The 22,282-nt window shown below is 38.9% G+C and overlaps 1 protein-coding gene across 12 annotated transcripts in view; it reads right to left on the bottom strand.

Moving 5' to 3' along the window:
• The window catches only part of PDE5A (phosphodiesterase 5A), a 103,629-nt gene that overhangs the window by 2,380 nt on the left and 78,967 nt on the right, over nucleotides 1-22,282 (bottom strand). For 11 of the 12 annotated variants that reach the window (XM_005495285.3, XM_074542059.1, XM_026798116.2 and 8 more), the window contains 13 exons: nucleotides 20,432-20,540; nucleotides 18,691-18,775; nucleotides 15,797-15,972; nucleotides 14,678-14,737; nucleotides 10,841-10,987; nucleotides 9,227-9,352; nucleotides 7,595-7,689; nucleotides 3,683-3,770; nucleotides 2,446-2,546; nucleotides 2,273-2,350; nucleotides 1,847-1,910; nucleotides 1,555-1,629; nucleotides 1,002-1,085 (listed from right to left, as the gene is read on the bottom strand). In XM_005495285.3, coding sequence (XP_005495342.2) covers nucleotides 1,002-1,085; nucleotides 1,555-1,629; nucleotides 1,847-1,910; nucleotides 2,273-2,350; nucleotides 2,446-2,546; nucleotides 3,683-3,770; nucleotides 7,595-7,689; nucleotides 9,227-9,352; nucleotides 10,841-10,987; nucleotides 14,678-14,737; nucleotides 15,797-15,972; nucleotides 18,691-18,775; nucleotides 20,432-20,540 — 1,288 coding nt within the window. The remainder of the gene's footprint in view (nucleotides 1-1,001; nucleotides 1,086-1,554; nucleotides 1,630-1,846; nucleotides 1,911-2,272; nucleotides 2,351-2,445; nucleotides 2,547-3,682; nucleotides 3,771-7,594; nucleotides 7,690-9,226; nucleotides 9,353-10,840; nucleotides 10,988-14,677; nucleotides 14,738-15,796; nucleotides 15,973-18,690; nucleotides 18,776-20,431; nucleotides 20,541-22,282) is intronic. The other variant, XM_014272909.3, reaches the window with a different exon arrangement.

Here is a 22,282-nt window from a genome sequence, read left to right as displayed (position 1 = left end):
CTCAGGTGTTCTGTTAAAGTTTGCTGTTTGTCCAATCTGTATCTTTGCAGAGCCACTCTTGTTTCAATGGCCTACCTTCTACTGGAAACAGTTTTCTGAGGCTTCAAAGCAAAGGCTGCCTTATTTTCCTGACAGTTTCTACAGCACAGAAGCACTTGATTTTCAGGGACAGCAGCTAGTAGCTCCCTTTCTCTATCCCTGTTTCCTTTGAACTGGTGAATGTGTGTTCTTTTCAGAAAAGCTAATTGTGTCAGAGGGAAAAATTCAAGTAATCATCCTGTTCCTTGCACTGGAAGGTTCTTAAGTATTCGGTTTTCTCTTCATCTCCTTTCTTTTTCTCATCTCTAAAATACTTGGTACAGGTCAGATAAACAGACCTTTGCTCCAATGTTGTACTGGGTTAAAAAAACCCCAGAAATCATTATGTTGTTTTTCACCCTGTATTTGACCAAGCAGCTTCTCATACAGTTTGTGACCAGGACAAAAAAGCATTTCAGTGGATTATCTCATGCAATGCTTTGGTGTGTGATGAGAGAGAAAGAAATGAATGGGTTGGGAAGTGTTAAACTTGGTAAAATTGGGTCAATTTCCTATACATAGCATATCACCTTTTGTATAATAAATTCTGAATTCTTAAAAACTTGTATACACTTTCTATCAATGCACTACCTGGATACCATTCTTTCCCTAGAGGTCAAAGCATTAGTTTTGTGACTTTCCCTGATAATCCAGAATATAACCCAGGGACATAACATCAATTGCAGAGAGCACAGCATTTTAACTAGGTTTAAAAAAATTGTGACAAAACATATTAATCAGACAAATTATAAATACTAAAATAATAATTTCTTCAACAGAATAATGAACCATGTGTAATATAAAAAGTGTTTGCTAACTAGGGAGCTAGTTTTTAATTTGATTTTTATTCTAATGGTAAATCTGTGTCTACCAGTGAGCAGCTCTGGTTTCAGATATTTTCTGTTCTTCCTTAGGCACCATACCTCATACAGCTGCAAACAAACAGCATCTATGAATCCAACCTGCATGCTGGGAATTTTGTTTTTCTTCTCTCTGTTCATTAGATCCTGCAGATAAGAGAACAAGTTCTGTGTTTAAATGCATTCAATATAAAACCCAACCTAAACCAAAGAGAGTCTGGAATTAAAAAGCAGCACCTTAAAGAGCACAGCAAGCTCAGCACAGTGGGGTGTCATTACAGGTGTTGGAAGGGAATTGGACTGCATGACTTCCCTCAGGAGACTGGCTTTGGGTTGACAGAGCCCAAATATCCAGGCAAACTTACTGGGTTCAGATAGTTACATACAGGTACCAATTTAGGAATGAATTTCCTAGCCAGTTAGTAATACTGACTTAAAGGAAATAATCCTGTCTGTTCTTCTGCTTCAGAAATAATGACACACTATTGATGTTTTGGAACCACAGAACAAAACTGGCTTCTAGGAGGCCAGGGAAGGAGCTAGTCCTGCAGTGTGGTCAGTGGGAGAAATTTTAAATGCTGTTTCCAAAACACATTGAGCAAGAGGTGCCACTTACTGTGGGTTCTATGTTGAGTTCCTTCCGCTCTTTATCTCCTTGATCAAAGAATTCAGTGGCCACAAGCTCAGCAATCTGTAAGAGATTTCACTCACTGAGAGCTGTAAAAGTTTGTTTGCTACCTACAAATGAGTAGTTCCTATCTCTCCTTAGGATATATCATATTAGCCCCCACACACATCATGAGACTCCAGTTCAGGATTCCACCACTGCCTTTGCAGTAAGGACTGGGTGGAGGAAACAAACTTTAATGCAGTTTGCATTTAGGAAATCTTAAAAATTAAACACATACCCGTTGCTGAACTGGCCATGGTTTGGTTATGGCTGATAAATCACAAGCAGTCATCAGCATTGCTCTGCAGAACAAAGAGAAAGAAAGGCATAAATTACTCTCTGTGAAATGTATGTAGCCACCAAGTCAAGTGACTGGTAAAATAGAATATAGAATTCCAAGGAACATCAAGTCAGAAAAACAAGTGAAATTAGAGCAAAGTTATCGATCTAACGCCACATGCTGTTTAACAAAGTTTCTTATACAGGTTGCACACTTATACAGGTTCAGACCCAGGGAGTTCAGTGATCTGTGTGACAATGCCAGCTTGTACAGGCCCAGGGCAAAAAGACCTGCTAGGTTTAATCAAGTTCACAGCAACATGGCATGGGAAATTGGCTACCCAGTAATATTAACTGATTTCATGATTATTCTGCTTTTACTTACAGAAATAGCTCCTTTTGTGAGGGATCTTCCATATTAAACTGCTTCTTCTTTAGAAGTTCAAAAAATTCTCCTCTCCTCCTTAAAAAGAAGTTAAAACAAAAGATTTTGCAGGACACTGACATGATGCTAAATATCCAGCAGTGATTATTCAGCCAAAGTTTCTTCTGACTTACTTGATGTAGAGTGCCAGGTCTGTGGCAAGAATGGCTTGTTTTATCATTTTCAGTGTAGCCTTGTATTCTTCAATGGAAAGGCTGCTGAGAATCTGATTTCCCTTTACAAAAAAAAAAAAAAAAAAAACAAAAAACAAAACCAGTGCTATCAGTAAAAAGGGCAACAGCACCCCAGTTTGCTTAAGTATCTCTAAGTCACCAAATCATTATGAGTTACTTGCTGATATCTGAGGTCATTCTTTTACCCTCCTTCCCCTTGCAGATTGCCTAGTTTAAAAATAAAACTTCCAGTCTTCCCAAGTAATGGCAAAAAGCTGCACAGCAGCAACATCATCACTCATCATCACTGACTATTACAAAAGGAAACTGCAAGCAGAGCAACATCAAAGCCTTTAAGTCCATTTTATTCATTAAAATGAAATTTGTCACTGGCTGTATCACAGCTTCTCTTTCCTCATCCTTCCCCTCCCTGAAGCAGAGGAATTATTCCCATACCTGCCCATACACCTCTAGTAAATGAAAATATTTTCCTTTTATGAAGCAGCATAAATAAGTTATTAAGTAAAAGCATGAACTCAGCAGCCCCCTACTAAACCAAAGCAGTACAGAGCAGGTGAAATGGAACTCACCTCAATTGTTTTTCCATATTTGCCTACCTGAATAGGAAAGGATTGCTATACTACAAAGCATGCCAGAAGTAGCACAACCTGTGACACAAAAGGAGCAGTCCTTTGGAAGGATTGTGAATGCTAAATAACTGCTCCTGAGAATTAGTTAATAGCATCAAACAAGAAGAATGTTGTTTTATTTGCATATTTACGAAACTTAGGTTTGGCTTCACTTTGGAATGTCAACACAAGCAGTGTTTGGTTTGGTCTCATCAGGGCTGCTTTGTGTATGTGTAGGCTGGAATGTTTTTGAAACGAGAAGAAGGACTGGGGTTTGTTTGATGGTTCCTAAGAGGTCCTGAAAATGGCACAAAGCCTTTTGTTTCCTTTGGTGCAAGGAAGCAGGTACTCAGAAGGATGTTAGCAAGGCTTCCCTTATCAGGCAGCACTTGGAAGGCTTTGGTAGCACTCAGCAACAGAACTGTGATTTCCCTGTTGCTGCATTTGCTTTCTTTACCCAAAAAGGAATAAAGAGCACTTTAGAACATATAAGGGTGGGATTCTATCCAGAAGCTAAAAATAGAAAGTAAAATAGTTTCCTTCAGCATACACAGCAGTGTGGCACTCACTGGACTATTCAGGATCATAAGGCATTGATCAAAATGATGATGCTCCATGATTGAGTGGCAATACAGCTGAGCCAGTGGATGTTCGCTTCTGAGGAGGAAAGAGATGGAGAAGTCAAATTAGACAAACATACTAATGATCCAGATATAACTTCCCTTTTAACATTCACCTTGTAGGAATATGGATACAAAGATAATGCTGTTCCTTTGTCAGAGCACTTACAGCTCTGGTGTTCTGCCTTCTCTACCTGTAGAGACCAGCTGCATGCGAGGAGTGGCAATGTAATAAAAGGTTACATAAGGAGTGAAAGTTCCTCTATAGAAAGCAAAGGCAACACAAAGAGTTCATTCACAAGCACAGTTTAGGAGACAGTTTTGGTTTCTGCAACATGTTCTTAAATATTCTTAAACCAAATGTTCTTAACCCACCTGTCATATTTAGTCAGCTCAGCTGCTGAGCTTGTAAGTAATATGCAAACCTAATAGGAAACCCACTGATACCAATGGAAAAATTCCTGCAGACCTCAGTGCAATATGGTGCTGGGCCCAAAATGTTGATCAAGAAATTTCCTTGTGTTAGTAACTATACTGGTGTTTCATCACCACTGTTGTCATGACCAAACTACTGCAGCATTGTTACCTACCCTTTGCCCAGGGTAAAATCCAAAAGGGAAACTGCTCAGAGGCCAACAGTGATGTTGACTGTTCTACAGGCAGTGAAAAAAATCCAGCGGGAAACCAAATTGTGTAGGTACAGATCTTAAAAATACCTTAGTGCAAAACTTAAAAGCATCTTAAATAGCAAATTCTATTTTCTAAAATGAGTAGCATTTGAGTAGAATTTGAGTAGCTTTAGTCAAAATGGAGAAGCTCCTCTCTTGAGGATTTCCAATTTCTCCCTGTTCCTTGTTGCATAATACAGTTCTTGGTTTTTTCTGCTGTGTCTTAATTTTCAACCCCTGGTCTCACATTGCTCATGTAGTCTCTTCAACTAAATCTGGATTATTTTGGAAGTCTATTTTGCTGATGATCCTGGATCTATTACTCCAACTATAATCTGATTTACAAATGTTTAATCATGTCAGTAGCTCTTTTAGCATATAATTCCATGAGATTTTCTGTATGGTTAAAGACCATTCACAAGACTTAATGGCTGCAGGATTGGGCCCCTGTGTGAGTGAGTGCACAGAGGCTCAAATAAAAGTCATAAGAGAACACTCTGGGGATTTAAGAAGCACAAAAATGCAGAGAGAAAGATGGAAAGACAAACAAAAACCCAGAAAGGAAGATTAAAGGATGCAAGGCCCTGAGGAATATGGGCTGGCTGCCCAGCACCTCCTCTGAGACCACCACAAAAGGGGCGTAGAGCAAATGTGCTCTTGTGTTTCTTTAAGGAAACAAACCACAGGATGGTGCCAACACATGCTGGGTGAAATTCCCACTGAATAAAGTGGGATGCATATTCTGTGTCCCAGAGTTCATCCTGACTGGAGAGAGAAATATGTGAGAAATCTCTTAGGTTATCTTCCCAAGTATTGCTCCAAGCTAGAGCTTGCTTAGTACTCACAGACCCTAACTGGGGCTGGAGATAAATTCAGCTCTGACTTCTGTAGAGGCACTTCAGTCAAACCCCCACTCCAGGCCAAAGGACACCGTGGCTTTCTGAGCACAGGGGTTTGGTTATGCAGCTTTCTGTGCTTCCTACTTTGCATGTGGGATTGGAGCAAAAAAGAAAATAACCCCCCTGCATAAATACCAAAAGGCTTTCAAGCAGTTTCCTTTCTGTAACTTCTACTGCCAGGACCATTTCAATTTTTGAAACTCTGCTGCTTAAGAAAAAAATCATACACTGAATATCCACCCTCCCTGCTTCAAAGGAAAAAACAAAAGGGATCTGTTCCTAGAAATAACTTTTGTATTTAGGTTTAAAAAAAAAATCATGGAACTTTCTGTTGAGAAAGGAATTATTAAGCTATAGCTATCCCAGCTTTACAGCATGTGTAAATGTTAGATTTTGCTGTCTATGACACTTTCCCAGGACATTTTTGAGAGGAGATGACGCATCTCCAGATGTCTTCCAGGAAATTTATTTTTAAATAAATAAAGCAAAAAATAGCTAACTAGTTCCAATTGCTGTGAGGCTACAGTTACTGCTGGAATCCTCTATTACCAAGCTAGAAAAAGATCACTATTCTAATGTTGTGGAGTTGGTTTTTTTCCTTTACATATCAGTCAGTGTTACTCCAAACACATACATCTGAAATGCAAGAGTTCTGCTTCAGCTTACTTTTTTTTTGCCTTTCAGTATTCTGTACCTAAACAAGTTTTTCCTCCCTTACATAGCGAGAATGGCAGACCACTTCTTCACAGGTCACTTCAAGACCATTCTCCAGCTCTGCCAGAAGGTGATGCACATTTCTGGGTATCTTTTGCCCATCTTTTTCCCATGACACACTGCCATATCACAGCAATCACCTCAAGCCACACTTGAAATCAGCTGAAGACTCATATGTTGTTATTTGAAGTGATACCAAATTCACTTGATTGGGCAGATTTCAAACTACTAATAAATTTTAAGTAGCTTTAGTTAAAAATGAAAATATGGGGAAAATTTTAGTCTTGTTCTGATATTTCATTCTGATAACTTTAAGCCAAAATATTTTGTTTAGTAAAAATATTTTTTTCAGTGTTTTAAATATATTTTGCCTTTTTGTATTGTAAAGGCCTTTCTGTAATTCCAGATTGGATCAAAGTTAAAGAGTACAGATAACCCACAATCAATGCAAAACAACCATACATTTTTAATGTGATTTTAACTATGTCACTTATTCTAAACAACTTAGAATTCTGGAAAAACCTGGCTAAACCAAGAGTAAAACAATTTGAGTTCAAAACAATGGGGAAACCCCTCTGGTACAGACCTCAGTGCTGTGTGGGCCTGGACAAGAAGTGAGCAGCTGAGTAGGGCAGGGAGTGATCTGAAAAGCTGCACGTTCCCTACACACTGTCACTTGGAAGCTGCAGCCTTTTGCTGTCACTTGATGGGAAATCAGGGAGGGGACTTTGGGAGCAGGAAAACACTCTGCTGTCCCTGCACAGCAGAGAGTTCACTTAATCTGCCATCACAGAGGCATCTACTTCAAAGAAATTGTGAATGGTTCTGCCTGTTCTTACGCTTTCTGCTTTGTGAAAACCTGCTCCTTTGCACAGCTCCACAGTCAGGTGTCGGATCTCAGGATCTCAGTCCTGAGGTGCTGAGCCACCGAGACCACCTTGGGGGGCTTGGGAGTCCTGGAATGTTGCCAGAAGTGTCTGGTGGCTGCACTTTGGTCCTGCACAGGAGACGACAAGGATGAGGGCTTCACCGGGGTGAATGGTGAAGGGATTGGTTAATTAGAGGGTGAGGCACAGGGTTTAGGATTTATGTACAGGGGGGTTTAGAGAAGTAAGATGGAGGAATTGGGGTGTGTCCTGTCCTTCTTCTTCTTCTTCTACTCCTCCATCTTCTTTGGCCATGGTGGCACTTTTGGATTGGTTATTACTGAGAGTGCACCGAGTAATAAGAATAAATGGTATTGGGGAAAAATGATAAATATTGTACACGTAACAATGGGTATAAAGATAGGTGGCTGCCCCAGAGGGCAGACAGTGTGCTCATGGCTGGCTGCTGAGCAGAGCTCTGTTCGGCTGAAAGAAAATCTTTTAGATAAACAATTAATAAACATAAAAACCGAAAGAAGAACTGAAGCCTCTTCTCGTCCTTCGATACGCGGGCTGCCCCAAGGCCACCCCGGGCCTTTCCAGGCCCCTCAAACAGCCGAGATAAACCGGACAGTCAGGGTGTACCCAGTTTAGCTCTGTGCTTGTGTTTGTTCACTCACTTGTTTTTATTTAACTTCTCTCAGACCCACTTACCTTTGTATGTAAGAGTTGTTCACTCCCCTGTGATCCAGATCATGGCTCAGAGTTGCTATCAGCAAAGCCAGCGTTTCTAAGTCAGTCAGTTTGCTCTGTATGCAAAAAGTAATGCCACAAGTGAGTTGTGGATTTATTTACTACAATGTGTTTTACATCTGCTTTCTGAATAATGAGAACTGCTCTTAGTACACAAAAGACAACTCAGTTTGGAAATGATTGATTTTATGTTTCTGCTAGGAAGATGCATCTCCCAGTGCTTGCCTTTCCCCTCAAACTAGAAAAAAATTGAATTATGTTCAATGCTGTTCAGCCTCCAGAATCTAGGACATGAGAATCAGCAGGGAGTGAATTCAGTGTAGTTAAGAATAAACAATTTATGGAAATTGCAGTGGAGACTGTCAGGATTCCAAAAATAGCAGGCAAACTATCAGGATCATCAGAGATTGCTCGACCGACCGCACACAGAGCTAAACTACCACAGGCATTCCAACAGGGAGGGAAGATGGATGTCCTTGCCTTGCTCTCTTTCAGCACCTTTTGTCATTTTCATTAGTGAGATAAAGTTTGTAGAGGAAAGAAATGCCTCTTCCTCATTGGTATTTTGACCAAAAAAAAAAACCTCATTGGGTTTTGACATACAAATGTATTAAAGACATGTTTATTCAGAATGAACAGAAACATTCTGTTTCCTAAAAGAATATAAAACCAAAACATACAGCCTGTTTTGCAAGAATTTAGAAATCAGTATTTTATTTATTTAGAGAATCATGTAGCCCTAATCAGAACGATTACATTGTTTTTTAAATTATTAGGTGTCTTTTTAAGGGAAAGGTTGAAAATTTGTTCAAAAGCTTTGGAAGGAACATTTAAATATTTCTTTCTATGTTTTTATATACTGTTATGTATCTAAAGCTGTACTCAGCTTTGCATTTGAACTTTAAAAATTCCTGTTGAAAATTTTAAGGAAACATCCTGAAAATGGGTCAGCCTTTTTTTCTCTCTTATTTTTTGACTTGCTTGTAGCATAAGCATTAACTTTAAAAGGACATAACCATGTACATGCCTTATTAGAGATATTCCGGGGGTTGGGAACATCCCAATAACCGCTTCCAGAGGATTTAACTGAAACCAAAAACCACAGCAGCACTTTCACAAACCAAGCCCTCATAACCAGAAGTCTTCAGCAGAAGATTCCACTGACAATACCATGGAATGGTGAACATTGTACTGACCTGACAGTCAGAGCTGTGCATCATTAGAGAATTTGTCTTAATAGAGGAACTGGAAATGTACCTGAATTTTTCCAGATTTTAGAGCAGCAAACATGCACTGTGCAACTGGAAATGTACCTGAATTTTCCCAGATTTTAGAGCAGCAAACATGCACTGTGCAACTGGAAATGTACCTGAATTTTCCCAGATTTTAGAGCAGCAAACATGCACTGTGCAACTGGAAATGTACCTGAATTTTCCCAGATTTCAGAGCAGCAAACATGCACTGTGCAACTGGAAATGTACCTGAATTTTCCCAGATTTCAGAGCAGCAAACATGCACTGTGCAACTGGAAATGTACCTGAATTTTCCCAGATTTCAGAGCAGCAAACATGCACTGTGCAACTGGAAATGTACCTGAATTTTCCCAGATTTCAGAGCAGCAAACATGCACTGTGCTGTGTTGAAGGCATGTCTCCAGTTGTGATAAGCAACATTTTTCCGATAGTTTTTCTTCACACTTAAAATCCACCTGCAGAGAACCTTGAAGAAGCAGCATCACATAAATGTGTTTTCATAAGAACAGATTTCTAATACATTCAAACTTTCTTAATCCCACTTGAAAACTCTCTTACTAAAAAAAAAATAAATCCATTTCACTCAATTTCAAGTTCAACTGTAACACTCTTGTAACTGTGAACATTGATAAGAACAGGTTTACACCCACTAGTACAGCACCTATTTGAGTGTGTCATATTTGTGGGTTTGGGGTTTTATTGCTAAGGGCTAAATGTTCATGTCAGAAGCACTGCTGTTAATTCAGAAACTGTATATTGAGATACCTGGGAGAAAAAATCCTTGATTATCGTGACATATTTGATGGAGAAAATTTATTTAGTTATTGAATCTGCTTAAGATCTGTTTTGAAAATAAACAGACAGCTTTTCCCTCCTATCAGTTTGCCAAAACCCAAGCAGAATTGGACTTTGGAAAGCAAATAAGTATGATAGAAAGATTACTACATTGCAGGGTATTTTCTTTTTTATGCAGGAGGAAAGCGTGTCCTGGATGTTTTACTCAACAGTATTAGAAATTATGGGTTATATAATTTTATATATATATATATATATACACACACATATATACACATACTTTCTTTCTACCTTTTTTTGTAAGGAAGTGACAGTATGAAGGTCAGGTAGTAATTTGATATTGGGATTAAGGTTGTTCACCTTAGTACAGAGGTGAAGCTAAGTACTAGGGCCTTCAAGGGATCAGATTAGATAATACAGCACTTTTGGCCCTTGGACACTACTAATCTAAATTGGTCTATAAACTGCTGATCTAGACAATAAATATATGCTGTCTTTAACTAATGTTAAAGAAATGTTGTAGGGCCTATGAAGCCCTACAAATTGATCTTGCATTTTGATATAAATTTTGATGGGTTTGTTGAAAATGTTATAAAGCAAAAATAAGGTATTTAGAAATGAAGGTTTCTACAAATAGATGTTGTGTGCACTGAGTGGAAGAGGCTGAAGAGATTTTTCTATTTTACTTGTCTTGATCACCTTTGACAGATGTGTTGGTAAAAACCTTTAGGGAAATTCTCACAGCCCATCTATGTTGTCATCTGCTTCAATCTTTACTATCTCCATATCCATGAAATTCCTCCTAATCTGTAATCTGTTATTTTTTAGGGAAAGTCTAAGATAATTACTACCTCATATGGACATAGTGAACAAAGTTATTGTCCTCTTTGTAAGAGTTTTTCACTTCCTGAGAAGTTGCTATCCTCTCTCTCCTCAGTATTCTGTTTTCCAGTCCATTAATCATGGACTGTAAAATGATTTATCCTTCAGTAGAACCAATCTCAGGACAGACCCCAATTCTTCATATGCCTTCCTGGTTTGCTAATTACTCCTTAATACAGATGTCCAATTTTATTTACAGTGAGATCATCTCACTACTCTGAATTCCTGATAATTAAGGTGCCTCTTTCTGTGGGGCAGCATTTGGCAGCAACCATACCTCGTGTTTCATTTGGAAATTTTGCACCAGGTTGAGGTCTGTGAACATTCGAATTGTGCACAGCGTGGTTTCAAAGTCTGACAGCTCAAAGTCACTGAAGTAGAAGTCAGTCAGGTTGAGAGTTTGTGCAGATGGCACTACAGCAGCCTGGAGAAGAATGAGAGAACACAGCTTAGTGCTAGGGCAGAGAGCAGAACAAATACCTGCTTCTTCAACAGACTCATTAAAGAGAGACACTCAAATTTACCTTCATGTGATACTGAAAACTGAGGATTGCTTCGCATTTACTTCTCCATGCCTCTCTTGTTTAACATTACCTTGGATTTAACAAGCACTTTTCCATAGATCAGGAGAACAAGGGTAGAATTACCTGGTCAGTCTGGTTGTCTAAATCACCAGAGGCAAATTGTAACCAAAAATATTGATGAAATTGGGAGAAGGAGAAAATAAGGCAGTGGAGTTACATGTTTGTTTTTATGGATATGCAGACAGCAAAATCCGTAACTGTTAGCATTTTTCTAAAAATGGTGAGGAAAGAGATGTCAGTAAAACAGTTTTGCTAACAGAATCCACATTCAGCACGATGGGAGTCAGAACACGTCCACAGGCAGAGCTTTCTCAGGGCTAGAAACCTAAAAAATGAGAGTTCAGTTGTGATCAGTAATCTTTAAAACCCGTGGTCAGTGGTTTTGGTGCAGTTTGCATACAACCATAAACCTTCAACGTGAAATTTGAAACTACAAGGTACACAATACACCTGCTATCCTGCATATTTTAAAATCTGAGTTTTTCATTGTCAGTAATATCTCCATGTATTACATCCCACTTCTAGTTGCAAAATACCAAGTATTTATATCTGTTGCCCTTCAAAATACCAGGTTGAGATTATGCTAAGTCTTATATTAACTCTCATACTAACAAAATAAATGCTAAATCTTATACTATAGAACAAAATGTAGTATCATTTTCTGCAGTAGAATAAAAGGTGGGGTTCTCAGTGCTACTGCTGTAGAGCTATTTCTCCTCAGTATGTGAAAAGAAAATCAGGGAAATCTGAAATGGTGAAGGAAATAAACCTTTGTTTTTATCTTTCTCTTTGTAATTCTGGGGGAAAACATTTCTCCAGTGTGGGCAGCTGTGTCCCAGCAGGTGAGGAACTGAAAAGGAAGCATTTGTCATAATCTACAACATGAGTACATGTAACATGCAAATCCATGGAATTGTGTCTCTGTTCCATATCAGTTCACTGTCCTCTCCCTTGTGTGTCAGAATCAGGAAGTCACAGAAGATTATGAAAAACAGAATCGACACAGGGAAAAAATGCACCCTTTTTGCACATTTCTTCTGCCACTAATTTTATGTCCCTGTTTGGATTCATGTGGGATTTCAGCTGTGAGCACATGAAAGGCCTGCATGCTCAGTGGTAAATAATGCAACTGTTCAGCAAAGCTACTGACATAATTTTGAAAAACTGCAACTGCAGGCCGGGGTTTCACAAGGAAAGGGGCTGCAAGGACACAGAAGGAGCTCAAAAGAACACCTCACACCTCACTTCATTCATAATTTATCTTTCCCTTCCTTGATCTCCTGCCTTTTACAGCCACAACAGTAAGTTTCATTTCAGCTGAAATATAAAAACCCTGCACTCTATGACAGTTTATAGTGTTGTTTAACCAGATTAACTATTTCCTTTTTCACTTAATGAAGCCACTGGAGCCTTCTGCCTCCTGTTTTACAGTATGAAAGTTCATCAGCTATTTTAATTTCAATTTATTGAGCTATGGTTTTTGTAAATACATTGGCAGCAAAAAGAAGTCAATGGAAAATGTGGGACCACTGTGTGGCAGCTACAGAGAGATTTGCTTTGGATGATAAAACACAGGTTGTAGACAGTACCCAGGCTCAAAGGAGGTGACTGATACAATAGGACAGTTCTGTAGTATTTGGAAATGATGATTAAAGTAAAAAATTTGACTGCAGCCTACTCCATAAGGCAGATAATAATAGAATAGAATAGTGCCAGTTGAAAAAGCTCTACAACCATGTTTTAGTCCAACTGCCTGATAAGTATATATGTTCAGATTATTTAGAAGCAAAAGGTATATCCAGAAAATAATTCACATTATTTTGGCCATCTTTATATGACAATATGAGTGCAAAAAATTAAACTAAAAATTTCATGAGTGCAAATAAAAGGCCCATGCTTGTGCTCTGGTATCACCTTAGAAGCAGTGGCTGTGCTGGGAAGCTGTGGACAGTTAAGCCATGCCAGTGGACACTGCCCCAGTTCTGGGTTTGCTGTGCTCCTGTTTCATCAAGCAGCAACAGTGGAACCACAGAGGTTTCATCACAAGCCCTGAGGAGAAAACCTTAGGAGAGGAGTTGCACTCTGGTCATGTCATGGCCCTTTATTGATGAGCAGCAGTGTGGTAGGACTGAGGTTCAAAAATCCACGTGACACCATTCTAGAAATATCCTTATTCCTGTCCGGTTTTCGGCTGTTTGGAGGGCCTGGAAAGGCCCGGGGTGGCCTTGGGGCAGCCCGCGTTCCAAAGGATGAGAAGAGGCTTCAGTTCTTTTCTCGGTCTCTGTGTTTATTAATTGTTTATCTAAAAGATTTTCTTTCGGCCCGACAGAGCTCTGCTCAGCTGCCAGCCATGAGCACACTCCCCTCCCTCCGGGCGGTCACCTATCTTTATACCCAAAGTTACGTGTACAATATTTATCATTTTTCCCCAATACCTTTCACCCTTATTGCCCAGTGCACTTTTAGTAATGACCAATCCCAAAGTGCCACCATCACCACAGAAGATGGAGGAGAAGAAGAAGAAGAAGAAGGACAGGACACGCCCCAATTCCTCCATCTTACTTCTCTAAACCCCCCTGTACAGAAATCCTAAACCCTGTGTCTCACCCTCTAATTAACCAATCCCTTCACCATTCACTCCAGTGAAATCCTCCTATCCTCATACAGGTGTCGTCTCCTGTGTAGGATCAAAGTCCAGCCACCAGACACTTCTGGAACATTCCAGGACTCCCAAGCCCCCCAAGGGTGCTCTCGGTGACTCGGCACCTCAGTCCTGAGGTGCTGAGATCCCACATATTCCCACACCTTGTTGTGTCACTTGGCCAGACCATCCCATGCTGCCCAGCTCATGGTCCCCTATGCCTGCCTTCCTCTCCATCCCTCCTGTTTGTTTTCATGCAGCAGGGGTGATGCTATTTCCCTGGAATAGCTGCTGAGGGCTTGGAGAACCCAAGCACATGCTGTGCTTTGAAATGCACTTGAAATCCTAGCTGTAGTTATTCCTTCAAAACACAGAATTAAACATGAGCAGAACAGGACACTGCACAGAAAAGCAACTAGAAGGAAATTTAAAATCATTGCATTAAAAATTCAATACAGAATTTATATGTAAGGCCATAAAGCTGCAGCCATACTTGGGATATTTGAAAGGTACCAAACCTGTAAGATATACAGCGTTCAGACTTAGCTGCAGAAAGAAGAGTTCTCAACATTTTGCTTCTGGAATACTTAATCATTATGAGTTTGATACTGACATTGCACCAGTGACTGTCTCAAACTCCTGAAAAAATCAGTTAGCACAGGTCTGGGTCTCACAGTGCTCTGGGCAGCTTTTGTCTCTCACTGTAGACACTATAATATTTCCCTTTTATGTGATTCAGCTCAGGAACCCATCAGTATGGGCTTCAATGTCATTTTTATTTCTGGAACATATGCTTTTGCCCCTTTAAGGTTGACATCTATGTACAGGACTGCTCTTGGTTGTTCTACTAAAGCAATATTTCTAAAGTAATAGTAAAAAATGCAATTACCACTGTTACCTGCAGCTCCCTCGTTTCCTCCTCAGCAGCAGAAGCATGGTATGAGAGAACCTACAGGAAGAAAAAGCAGCCATTAGTACAAAGAAAAAAGCCATGAGGTAACAAGGTACTTTTCATAGAGCAGACTTTCCAGCATTCCACTGCATTTGATGATGAAATTTTCTGCCCATGCAGGGCCTGAGCCAGTTTTAGGGAAGCTCTCTGAATGCATATGGGGAGAGATCTGCATCTTTTACAAATCTCCCACAGCACAGAATCTTCTTGAGATAATTAGGCCAAGAAAACATAAATAGCTTCTATGAAAGAGCAAAGAATCTGATTTTCTCTTTGAAAATTTCTCATGGCCCATTTTCAAAGGCAAATAATGCACAAAGCAGCTCTTATTATAAGCCTGACATTATAGCCATAGTAATTCAATTTCAAGAGTTTATTCAGACATGAAAGAAAGTTTTACCCTAACTGAAACTTGGCACAAAAGTCTGAAAGACAATACATTCATTTTAAATTAAAAAAAAAAAAGCTCAGATTTTTAACTATTGAGAACATAGGACATGAAAATGTTACAGAGTTTTATTTTTTTTTAAAGAACCCATTTAATAGACTAACCTATAATCTGGCTGAAACTTCTTATAGCATCTATGAAGTGCTATAGTTGGAGACAGAATTGCTAATTTGCCATATAAGCAAATTATTTGGACAATAGTTTTACAAGCTTTTTATTTAACATTACCTAATACAGGTTTATTTGAGAACTGTAATGTTTCTGTTAGAGGCCACAGGGCACATAATCCCATTTTAGGAGCTCTGCAAACACTCTGTTTACATAATGGATGTTAGGAGATCCAAAGTCTTCCCATTTTTCACTTTCAGCTTCAAGTTATCACCCCTGAGTAATTCAGTTTCTCAGACTAAAGCCCTCTTCAGCTGTGAAGCTTAACAGGAACCAATTTAAAGGTGATGTTCAGCTTGATATGGTTTGATGGAGTCTGAGGAAATTGCTGAGAGCCTCCAATAATGCTGCAGTTAACTCCTCACACTGCTTTGTGTGAAGGACTGAGCCAAAATCATCACCATGACCTTCAGACAAGGACCACCTAGATTTAGGCTCACCTCTAGTGTCACCATCTGTTTGGCCATGGCTCTTTCTACAGCCTCATACATCTGTGTGTTCTGGATCCCCAGGCCACAAAAAATGACAAATGCTTCCAGAAACTCCTCATCATTTCTGTTGAAAGCCTTGATTTTCCCCGAGTTGTCTTCCATCTTGTTCACAAGCTGGCAAACTCCTATGTCAGGACACAGAAATGAAAGGAAGTAATACAGAGAACATATCACCATCAGGAATTAAGTTTAGGCCAGAAAATCCTACAGTATAAACCACCAACATGTGACACATAAGAATTTTGTAGGATTTTCCTTTTTTTTTCCCCCCCAAAGTGCAGTTTTAATGTATTATAAAATAAATGTTAAAATTTTATATATACATAATAAATTCAAAAGTACTTATTAGGATTAGTAAACCAAAAATGTAGGGCTTTAGAGGTTTGATTGTCCTGTCAAATTCAAGGGTCGTTTTCATCCTAACTTTTATTATTAATACTATTCTAGATTGATATAATCCCTAAAGACAATTTGTCCTTTGGAGGCTAATTAAATTTTTGCAACCATGCCAAAAGAACATTTATCAAAGTCAGAACAGTGGTACACAGAGTTTTCACTTCCTCATTTGAGCCAGTACTAGGATTTTTTTCAAGTCAATGAGCTAAACTGGGAATACCCAACATGAGGTTCAAAGCTGAAGTACACTCACTCTTTTTTTGAGGATGTGGTTGAATTACAGCCTCTTGCAAACACTACTGAACTCCTTGAGAAACATCTGACTGAATTCAACTTAGGTTCAAATGTGCTGATATTTACATTTGTTCATTTTGTGTTAAGAATTTCTGGGCCTTTCTGCACACATATCATTGAAGAAGTCTGACAGGTAACTTCTACCACACCTTGCTGCAGTTTAAATCCCTGATACCACTGTGAGCAGGGAGAAATTCAGAAACACACCTGCCCTCAGTTTTACCTGCTAAAATCACAATATTAATTAAAGCAGCTGAATTAGAAGAATATGTGTTTTTTTTTGCAATGAGTATTGTCTTAACAGACTCCAAATGCTTTCTCACTGCCATGAGCAAAAAAGTTGCATTTTCCTGGCCAAGTGCCAAGATAGCCCAGCTGCAAATTAAAAATTCTGAAAAAACTTACCATGTGTGCATCTTCCCTGTTACAGCTGATAATAAAACTAAGGAAGAAATGTAGCACACACAAACTGTGGTTTTAGAAGAATGTTACCCTCACAAGTTTTGATGTCTGGTGACAATGGAACATTGTCCTGTTTCCAAATTGCATTCTGTTTGAGGAACTTAATATCAGAGTCTCCTCTAAAGAGACCAAGACTGTAATGGCAGGGATTGGGGTATCTGAACATGGCAAACAGAATTCTGAACCTTTATGGAATGAGATGGAAAGGAATGGATCACTGAATCACATAATCCCATTAGAAAAGAATTCATTCAAATAAGAAACAAGATTAACTTTCCCTGGGAAAAAAGAAGCTGATTTACAGAACTCTTCAGGAAAATCCCACGAAACTGACCTTCAGATTTCTGTTTAGTCCAGTTTATGAAATTATAATTATTTCCATAGCAACTGTGATGCAAGATTAAGACAGTGAATATGCCACACAAGTAAATGAATTCTTAAAAGACACAGTATTTGCACGTAAATGTCTCTTTAAAAAATAGAGAACTGCAGTAAATATACTGTGTATTACTTAAAACTCTTTAACCTCTTTCAAAAGCTTCCCCAAAGCACTGAGAGGTCCATTGATTACAAATTAAGGAACTCCAAAGTTTTTCACTGGGACAGAGCTATAAAATCACAGCAGGATTCTGTAAGGCTTTTATCACATACCTGAGAAATGTACAGGTCAGGAGAATAAAGTTCTTTTCATCTTTCTTGCTAGTAAGATTTGCTTGGGTTTCATGTGGACAGTTTTTCTTACCCCCATCCCACTTCCTAAATTCTGGTTTGGGGCATCCTAATCTTAAAAATAATTTTAAAAAGAAACCAGACTTATAATAATAGTCATACATGCTTTGTAGCATTGTAAAGGAACTTGTGGGTACCGTCCCAAAGAAAACTTCTTGACCTTGCCCTATTAAATAATTGAACATGAAGCAGCTGTGAAACCATAAAATACTTCAAAGGACATTTCCCAATGAGAATGACTCAGATTTGAAAAGCCCACCTAAATGGGTGGCCTGACTAAAACTTTCAGTTTGAACTTCAATAGACAATCTCAATAGAAAAAAAAAGCAGATGCAACTGTTTTATCAATAGCTCACAGCATGGTGAAATATCCCTAATTAAAGCTCTACAGTTCAGTCTTCATTTTAGTCTTCTAGGGATTGTTGGAATATTTAAAGTAATAAAAGAACTCATGAAAGAAGCTAATAGCAAAAGAAATTTCAGAGAACTCCATTAGATAAAGATGAGGTTTCTTGTCCTGCTTCAGATGTTAAAAAGCTAAATCTGCCTTCACAAAAAAGACATCAAATTTACTCTATAAATTGGGCCATGCAGTTTAGCCATCATTCTCAAAGAAAATTATTTCAAGTTCATTAAAAAGTCATTCTTGGAACTCTTAATATTTACTCGTCAATTTTTTTAAAGCTGATGAAATTGGATCCATTCTCCTATCTAAGAATGAGTACATTTTATTTTCTGTTTGTGGGGCTTACTGATCCCATAGGCTGACACTCATTTTCTACTCTTTAGCAGCTTGTTAGGTGAGCAATTTATATTCATGGTTGCAATAGACTTACTAGTTGAGAACATGATAATTAAGGATCTTCTCTCCTGGCTTCAGATTGCACATTGCTGTGATTTTATCGTGGAGCACATAAATTTATCTATAAAATGTACAGCGTTATTTTTGTTAAGATACCTACCTATCACTTTATTCTTTTTCCCATTTTTTATTGGTGTACACAGCAAACTCTTTATGTTCCGACTTAGATTTTCTGCATTGTCATTCTGTTAAACAAACAGAAAAACACAGTTACAATTTTAAAAGCTGCTTTTCAGGTGGCTGAAGTGAAAAAGCTGTAGAGCTGGGCTCTCCAGCTACTCTAGGCTTACATCTTCCTTTGAAGAGCATCAATGAGTTTGCCCACAAACAGCAGGCAGGAAAACTACTACAGCTGAGTCAGCATTCTGCACTCTTCCCAGGATTTTGCAGCATGTCCCGTGCTCCAAGAGAAGGAGATGAACTCATTTGGGAAGAGGAAGGATAGAACAGAGATAATGCCTCCTTTTCAAACATGGGGAGAAAAGGGCACAGCTCTGCTCTGACTGCCCTGGGAATCACGGGGCAGTTCTTGAGGAGAGCATTTGGTCTGACCTCCAATTGTGTGTGGCACCAGAAGAAATGTGCACACACTAATATTTCTGATCAAAAGGTTTGTTTTTTTTTATATTGTTGCTTTGTGCTCTGCTGCTGTGCAAGGGCTATAGAGAGTATGTTGGCAGGATTTTCATGAGGTGAGTAAGTGTGCTGTTGAATGTCCTCCAAAGAAAGAGGCAAGCCAAGGTTTCTAGGGCACTGGCAACACCTGGGATTTCCCTCATGTCAGGGTGCATCAGCTTTCAAAACATTTATCCTACTGCCCTGCTTCTGCAGTAGTGCACGAGCAGTGTCTGTGTTGCTGAAAACCATTTCCAGATTCCTTCTAAAAGCACTAGTCCTCTTTTAATACTTCAGGTGAATTCCAGGAAAAAGAAAAGAATCAAAATAACTCTAAGTCTACTGGACAGCCTGTTTCCAACAAACAGTTGTTTGGATGATTCTCAAGGTATTAATTTTATTTTTAAATGTCTTCAAAATCATCATCTCGTTACTAATCCATAAAGTATATCCATTGGATTCTGTCTGTACTTCCAGTCCTGCTGATAAGACAGGCTTAGTCTGAGAACTCAATTCCTGTGTTGCTCAATCTGTGACAGAAACCCACTCCAGAACATCCAAGAAGCCTTGCACAGGAAAAGAAAGGGAAACAGCCCAGCTCCCCACCAGGAGCCTGCCCCTCCTTTCCACTTACTGGAACAATCACACTGAGCACTGTCTTTTCTGATCATTTTGTTGTGTATCTCAGAACAAATTTTGGTAAAAAGCCATCTGCTGGATAGCTCCTCTCCCCTCTTGTGAACAGGCTTAAACAGGAAGAGCAGACATATTTCTAATTTATGCATTGAAAATTTTGGAAAATACGTCATTAAAAATTTGCTTTTTGCTGATGATGACCATGAAGGAAACCTCACTGGAACCTGAGCCTTGCCAAGTGACCTTCCCTGCTCACTCTCCAGTATCCCTGTGCTCAGTCATCCACTGCATCACCAGCTCACACTTGAGGAAGTGTTAGGCAAAAACTCCCAGAGAAAAGTGAAGTTGATCCATCTCAACTGCAGCAAAGAACTTGCATCTATAACATTCATCTTTGCCAGAATGAGAAGGGAAAGGAAAGGATAAAAAGGAAGGAACTTCTGAGAGCCTCCCAACACTCACTCTGTGTTTACACCATTTTTACTGGAGCCACCCTGACAGAAATAAGAGGAAAGCAAAAAAAGGTTTAAAAGTTAAACAGATAAACATTTTCCATTTCTGAATTTCAAACTTAAGCTTATTTTACGTACTGTCCATGGAAATCTTCTGTCTTTGCAGACATCTGGGATGTTGAGTGGCTCCATCGTATTCTTCACATACTGAGCATACATGTAATTGATTTTGTTTGTGTCATAGTCCCTGAAGGATACAACATTATTTTTATTATGTGCTTTGCATAAAAGTGAGTAATTTCATTAGGCTAAGCAGGTAATAGGAATATCTTTCCTATATGAGAGAAGGATCTATAGATACAACCAGTAGATATATAATGGAGTTGAGTTCAAATCCTGTATCCTAATCCAGCTGTCATCACAAAAGTGCAGCATGGATTGGTGCAGGCTTTCCACCATTTTTTAGTGTTCAACAACATTAACATGAACACCAAACTGAAGAAATAAACAACTCCCTACAGTTTACACAGATGAAGGATAAAGAATGAACCGCTGGGTTTATACAGAAATGAACAGAATAATTTGAAAACAAACTGCTTTCACAAATCTGGTACTCCTGAAAAACCAATGTTGGGTGAAATTCACATATTAGTTCAAGAGAATGCATCAGGTGTCATTTGTGAATTTTCTGCTGCTAAGTTAATTTCAAATTTGTTCTAAAAGTAAAGACAGTCACATGGAGGTTCTGTTACCGAAATAGAACTGTCTATTCCAAATCAGGACATAAAGCATCTTTACAGAATCAATCATCTCCACTTTTTTAGCCACGATTTATTTAAGGTGTTTTAATTCTCTTGGACCCTTTGCCTGCCTTGGAGGAGGACATATACCCTACTTATATAAACCTATTCCCATCAAGCTCCTGTAGTTTCCCTCCAACACTTGGCTTGATTTTCGTTATCCTCCTGGTGTAAGGATGTTCCAGGGCTGGAGGAGAGGAATTATTCTTTTGTTATTTCACACATACAAGGCAATGCCCCACAATTCTGAAAACCAATCTGATTTGGGGCTTGATTCAATGTCCTTGATTGCATAACAAGCCTGAAATGTTATATTATGTAAAGCAATACTTCCCATCTAATCCATGTCATTGCATTTCTGCTCTTGCCTGAAATTGTGCCCTACAAGCATAGCAGAAGTTCTGACTGCAGTGGTGACTGAATGCAGTCCTGGGCATTTAATTGTGCTGTCTTGTGAACAACAATCTGATAGGCAGCTAAGCCTCCAAGACTCCTCTTCCCTATCAGATGTGAGAGAAGTTCCTGACAGCCCATGCAAGCAGTAAATAATATTTTAAGTCCATTAACCAGTCACCATAAAAGGGGTAATGAGGAGGAAGGCTCCCTGAGGACTAGAGAGGAATTTTCTTTTTCACCTGTGATCTTACCAGGTTGTTGTACCCATATACTTTCTGGTGGAACACTGTCTAAAACTGTAACACAGCTCAACAGCTTTTAGTTGCTCAAATCACACACTTTGGACATCATTCACTAATATAGAGAATTAAACTTAATATGATAAATATTTACTGCAAAACAACATCAAAGGGGCTCAAAATCTGTTTCCTCCCTGCACAAAATAGCTGTAGTAGAGTATTTTATATACAACTGTCTCTCTTTCTGACAGGATTTGAAACAACTGTTTGAGTAATTTTCAAACTTCACTAGAGAGGTTCAGGCTAACTTTGGGAAGTGTTTTATCTGGGTATTTTAATTCAGCTCTTTATCTCTTTGTTTTCCTCCTAGTTGAACTCCTTAGGGGTTTCCCAAAGATGAGTGAGCGTTAGAACTTTAGGACTCCAGTCTTGATTTAGTCAGACATGTTCTTTGAGTAATTTTCCTTATCTATGAGTTGAGGATAATGATTAAAGTAATTGATTAAAAGCATTATTTTGGTTATTATCTACTAATTTGCATATGTCTCCTTTAT

Source organism: Zonotrichia albicollis, chromosome 5, assembly GCF_047830755.1.
Source record: "Zonotrichia albicollis isolate bZonAlb1 chromosome 5, bZonAlb1.hap1, whole genome shotgun sequence".
Taxonomy (NCBI): Eukaryota; Metazoa; Chordata; class Aves; order Passeriformes; family Passerellidae; genus Zonotrichia; species Zonotrichia albicollis.
Note: the sequence above shows the minus strand (reverse complement) of the source record. Positions and strands in the feature narration are given on the sequence as shown.